The 5984-nt window shown below is 41.5% G+C and overlaps 1 protein-coding gene across 3 annotated transcripts in view; it reads left to right on the top strand.

Moving 5' to 3' along the window:
• The first annotated feature begins 186 nt into the window (after positions 1-186).
• SLC25A40 (solute carrier family 25 member 40) overlaps positions 187-5984 on the top strand; it is a 58476-nt gene continuing 52678 nt past the window's right edge. Inside the window, exon 1 of one of the 3 annotated variants that reach the window (XM_069541011.1) lies at positions 187-394. In XM_069541011.1, the coding sequence (XP_069397112.1) occupies positions 295-394 (100 nt within the window). In that variant the 5' untranslated portion in view covers positions 187-294. The remainder of the gene's footprint in view (positions 395-5984) is intronic. The other 2 variants (XM_060020376.2, XM_060020375.2) reach the window with 2 other exon arrangements.

The following is a 5984-nucleotide window of genomic DNA, read 5'->3' as shown; positions in this document are numbered from 1 at the left end:
TACGCGCGCCCCGCCCCCTCTCACGCCGCGCGCCCCGCCTTCGCTCTCCCCCACGTGCTCGCGTCGCGCGCCCAGCCCCTTGGTGCCCGCCTCCTCGCGCTGCGCATCCGGCCCCTCACACCCCGCCTCCTCGCGCCTGCGCCCCGCCCCCACGGGCCGCGTCTCCGCCCCTGCGCCTTACCCACTGCTACGCCTTCTCGCCCTCAGATCCGCCCCGGGTTCTCGTCGCCGGTGTACTGTACCCGGTACTGGTTTGAAGAGTCTTTGTGGCCCCGAGGTGGCCAAAGGGAGTGAATGCAGTTAGCGCCGCCAGCCAGACCAACTCGCCTCCGAGGTCATTCCCACCTTCTAAGGTTGCCGGGACCGCCTGCCCTCCAGCCGTTTCCTCCACCAGGTACGTTTGCTCCCCCCGGGTCGGCTGTCCCGGCGGCTGGAGGCGCGGCGGCTACGGCCGAGCCGGGACGCAGATTGGGGTGGGGCGGTTGGCGGCGGCGGCAGCCTCTACCCAGCGCGCCCCGAGTCTCAGAGCGCCGTTTTCCCGCGGTCACCGGGCTGGCTGGAGGCAGGCCGCAGAGGGTCTTGGCGGGGAAAGAGTGGCCGGGGGGCGTCGGAGCGAGGGTTGGGCAAGGAGGACCCCGGCCTAGAGCGCGTCCAGGATGCCTTGTGCTTTCTGGTATTTGCGTGCGCTGCTCCGTTGACCTCTGTTGTGCACACCCGAGATTTCGTTTTAATGTGTAGAAGTTTATTTCAACAATAACAGGAAAGGGAATTTGAAATCTCAAGTCTAGGGTTTAGGGTCTGGACCTTGCACCGACCAGCTGTAAAACTTGGGTTAAATTACCTAATCCCTTTGAATATCAGGTTTTTTCATCTCTAAAATGGGATTTGTAGTAAGGATTACATTTAAATGTTTTGGAAAGTAAATTAATTTTGTTTGGTAAGTGGGAAACGCTTCACACACAAAAAATGGATTTTGGTGTGTTTTTTTCTCGTAAACTTCGTAAGGAGTAAAAGCGTTGAATCTTGTACTATGCTTTACATTCCTTACCTTGTGGACACGATAGTGTCTCGTTGTTTGATGGTTGATTTTTAATTTGGTAGCTAAGGGGAGTTAGTGCCAGTGTTGCCGTTTCACAGATAGGTACCTTAAAAGCATAGAAAAGGGTAGATTGTAATACCTTTAGCCAAAATGGAGAACACAAAGAGGTGGTTCAGGTTTGGTAAGGGAAATGAGTTTTGCTGTGGATGATCTTAGTTTGGGGAGACGATAATGGATCTATTTTTATTAGACACCGGGTAATATTTGTAATTCAGGAGAGATGTCTGGGAGAGAGTGGGGATGGTCAGGAGAGGGAAGACTGATTTGAGAGACGTCATACAGACCAGTCGCTGATTCTCAGTCATGGGGTGATGCCTAAGAGGTTATCAGATCTTAAAAGGCAGGAGGTGTAGTTTGAACAACACTAGAATTTCTATTTGGGAAAAACAATCTTTTCAAAATGTAAGCTACCAAAAGAGCACATGATTTTTATGTTTATAAAAAGTCTTAAAAGATTGAGAAACACTAGTGTAGAAGGTAGTTAAAGCCACGGGAGGAAATGGAAATTGCCCAGGAGAGCATGTGAAATAAGAGAGGTAGTGGTGAGCGGAGGATGATGAGCTAGTGAAGGAGACGGAGAAAAGGCCACAGAGTTAGGAAGAGAACTGGGAACTAATCTTCAAATGTCACAGAATTACAAACTTTGGGATCGTGCAGGCTTCACTAACTATATGGTTTTGGGTAATTTTGACCCTAAATTTTAATATCTGAAAATGGAGGTAATAAACACTTCTCAGACGTTGTGAGAATTAATTGAAACATTTTTGGAACCTTAATTAGTACAGTGCCTGGCACAGAGTGAGAGCTGAGTTAGTGCTGTCATTCTGGTGAACTCTATATATCAGCCTCTCTCCATCTTCAAGCGTTCCAAAAGGCTAAGACTTGAAAAATAGGCCTTCGATTCTGGTGTTTAAGATGTCATTGGTTCCTTAGTGAGAATTTCAGGAGATGGCTAAGGTAAGTACTAGATAAAAATGATAGGCTTGAAGTGGAGATGGGTTGACTATACTCTTGCAAAAAATTTGTCAGTGTAGGAAATTATCATGATAGGAAGGGAAGATAGGGTCTTTGGAAGGTTTAGGGGATATGGGAAAGATAGGTTTCTGTTGAAGAAAATAAAAACAGGAAGCCCATTTTATGTTCCAGTGAAAGATGAGGTACCTTTCTTATTTACTACAATGAGGAAGGACAGTAACATAGTGGCACCCTAGGCTTTTAGACACACCCTTGACTGCACTGCAGGAGATAATGTCAAGCTGTGAATAAGCAGAAAGTTTGTTTTGCTGGACAGTGTTAGAAATTTTCTGATCTGTAACCCAAGGACAATTTAAAAAAAATTATTATTGGAACTCAAATCTTGTAGTAGCCACCAGAAGAAGGATGTGGTCATATATCTATGGCCTGTAAACATAGAAACCTCCTTACTATCATGCAAATAATCAGGGCTATTGGTCAAAGAATAAGATTTATTTAAAGTATGTCTTGAGATGTGCTTCAGGTGAAAGGTATACATGCAAGAAGAAATAAATGGGGGCAGCGTTACTTGTGAAAAGTTGCTTAAAGAATTCTATTAAACAAAGTTGGAAAACATTGAGTAGAATCATGGTCTAAGTAAATGAATGTTTGACTGTGAATCAAGAGAAAATGAATTTCATTCAGTACTGGCTCTATTCCTAGGTAGTTTTATGACCTTGGGCAAATACTAACCTTGCCATACTACAATTTCCTCATCTGTAAATGAAAATAATGTGCTCTGTCTACTCCACAACTTTCTGTAATTATCCAATGAGGCCTTAATTTGCTTTTTCAGACTGCCTCATGAATATACAAGTATAATTTTTATTCTAGAGTCTAGACAAATGGATTTATTCATTTTTCTACGATACCACTTTCCTTATTTCTTTTCCTTAAGCCTCTCCACCTGGCTCACAGGTGTTCCTCTTTCCTTTTCATAACAAGCCTGACTTAGCCTTTATCTCCTGCTCATTTGGGGACTTCAGTAATAGTCCAGTTTGATTTATTTGCCAGCTCTTGATATATTATTTCCTGGAATGTGTTCTGTTGCTATTGTTATTAATTAATTTTCATATTTTAGAGTCTCATTACCCTGGTGAATTGGAGGGTCTAAGGTTTTTCTGAGATTAAGTTCTTAGTTTTGCAAGCTAAGCATATGAAGGGATAGAGTTGGTTAGTGGCTGTGGCGCTGGAGTCCATGTCTCAGGTGAGGCTGGGCTGGGAAACCAAGGAAAATTCAGCATATCAAGTCCCTGAACATAACCTAAGAGAAGGGTCAAAAATGGAGAATAAGCAAGACAGGAAAATTCAAAATTTGAGAGTGAATCACGTTGAGACAGTATAATTCAGAGGCTGCTGTGGTACCTGTCGGAGCTGTTAAGGATACTGAGTTGGTTCATAGGTTGTATTACATTCTGAACTAGATTGTAAATTCCTTTAGGATATTACACAATACATATTTGGCAGTGATTTTTTTCTGACTTTTTTGGGTCTTCATTGCTGTGTGTGGGCTTTCTTTAGTTGCGGCGAGCGGGGGCTACTCTTCAGTGCGCGGCTTCTCATTGCGGTGGCTTCTTGTTGCAGAGCACGGGCTCTAGAGCGCAGGCTCAGTAGTTGTGGCGCACGGGTTTAGTTGCTCCGCGGCATGTGGGATCTTCCCGGACCAGGGATCAAATCCGTTTCCCCTGCATTGGCAGGCGGATTCTTAACCACTGCACCACGAGGGAACTCCCAGCCATGGTTATAAAACAATCTACCTTCCTAGCCCACTTTTTTCTTTCCTTTTATATTGATTGAGCACCTGCAGTGGGCTAGGCCCAGTGAGACTTGTTTACTTTAAGACTCCCATTGAAGTCTCATCATGTAAGTTTTAAAAATTTCTAGTATGTTTTATAATCCACATACAATAAAGTGCACCCATTTTAAGCGTACAGATTGATGAGTTCTAACAAATACGTATATCCATGTAATTACCAACCCCCATCAAAATAAAGAACATTTCTGTCACCACAGAAAGTTATTTCACTCCTTGTTCCAATCTCCCTTCACCAGTGGTAACCACTCTTCTGATTTCTAATATCATAAATAATTTTTCCTGTATTTCAACTTCATATAAATGGAATCATGTAATTTATATGCTTTGCATCTCCATTATTTTGAATAACATATTTTCATGATTCATCCATGTTGCTACATGTATCAGTGGTCCATTCCTTTTTATTGTTGAGTAGCATTCCATTCTGTGAATATACCACAGTTTACCCATCCCCTCTTGATGGATATTTGGGTTATTTCTAATTTGGGGCTATTATGAATAATGCTGCTATGAACATTTGTATATAGGTCTTTTTGTGGACATAGGCTTTTATTTGTCTTGGAATTGATAGATCATATGTTTACTGAATGTTTAACATGGTGAGAAACTACAGAAGTTTTTAGTAACTGTTCCTTGCAGCAATGTATGAGAGTCCCAGTTGTTAAACATCCTTGTCACTCACTGGGTGTGAACTGGTTATCTCATGTAGTTTTTTAAAAAATTGAGATGAAATTCCCTAACATAAAATTCATTTCAACTATCTTGAAGTGTATAATTCAGTGACTTTCAGTGTATTCACAGTGTTGTGCAACGATCACCACCATATAATTCCAGACATTTTCAATACTTCAAAAAGAAACCCAGTACTCATTAGGCGGTCATTCCTTATCCCCCCCCACCCCCCAACCTGTGACAACTACTAATCTGCTTTCTGTTTCTATGGATTTGCCAATTATGAACATTTCATATTGATATAAATGGCATAATAAAATAAGTGGTTTTTTATGCCTGGCTTCTTTCATTTTCAGGAACTGCCAAGCTTTTCCACAGTGGCTGCATCATTGTACATTACCACCAGCAGTGTAAAAGGTTGCCTATTTCTCCACATCCTCACCTACACTTGTTATATTTCCTTTTTGTTTTTTAATTATAGCTTTCCTAATGGCTGTGAAGTGGTATCTCATCGTGGTTTTAATTTGCATTTCTCCAATGATCAGTGATGTTGAGCATCTTTTCATGTGTTACTTGGCCATTAGTATATCTTCTTTGAATAAGTGTCTTTTCAGGTCCTTTGCCCATTTTTTAATTGGGCTCTTGTCTTTTTGTTGTTGAGTTGTAAGTGTTCTTAAAGATTTTGTAGGGCTTCCCAGGTGGCGCAGTGGTTGAGAGTCCGCCTGCCGATGCAGGGAACGTGGCCATTATATACTAGACTCTTATCAGATAGATATGCAAAAATTTTCTCCAATCCTGTGGCTTGTCTTTTCACTTTATTGGCAGTGTCCTGTGATACACAAAAGTTTTAATTTTGATAAAATTCAATTTTATGTTTTTCTTTTGTTTCTTGTACTTTTAGTGTCATATTTAGGAAACTATTGCCAAATCCAAGGTCATTTGGCTTTACTTCATCTTCTAAGAGTTTTGTAGTAGCTTAGGTCTTTGACCCATTTTAAGTTAATTTGTGTATATTGTGTGAGCTAAGGGTCCAGCTTCATTCTTTTGCATGTGGATATCCATTTGTCCCAGCACCATTTCTTGAAAAGACTGTTGAAAATCAGTTGACCATAGATGTATGAGGTTGTTTGGGACTATCAGTTCTATTCCATGATCTATATGTTTAAGCTGCTTCCACACTACTTTGATTACTGGTAGCCTTATAGTAAGTTTTGAAATTGGGAAGTCTGAGTCCTTTAAATTTGTTCTCCTTTTTCAGGATTGTTTTGGTTATTGAAAGGGTCTTGAAATTTCATGTGAATTTTAGAGTCAGCTTATTCATTTCTACAAAAGAGCAGTTGGAATTTTGAGAGTGATTGCATTGAATTTGTATAGTATTGCCAT

Source organism: Delphinus delphis, chromosome 9 (assembly GCF_949987515.2).
Source record: "Delphinus delphis chromosome 9, mDelDel1.2, whole genome shotgun sequence".
Lineage (NCBI taxonomy): Eukaryota > Metazoa > Chordata > Mammalia > Artiodactyla > Delphinidae > Delphinus > Delphinus delphis.
Note: the sequence above shows the minus strand (reverse complement) of the source record. Positions and strands in the feature narration are given on the sequence as shown.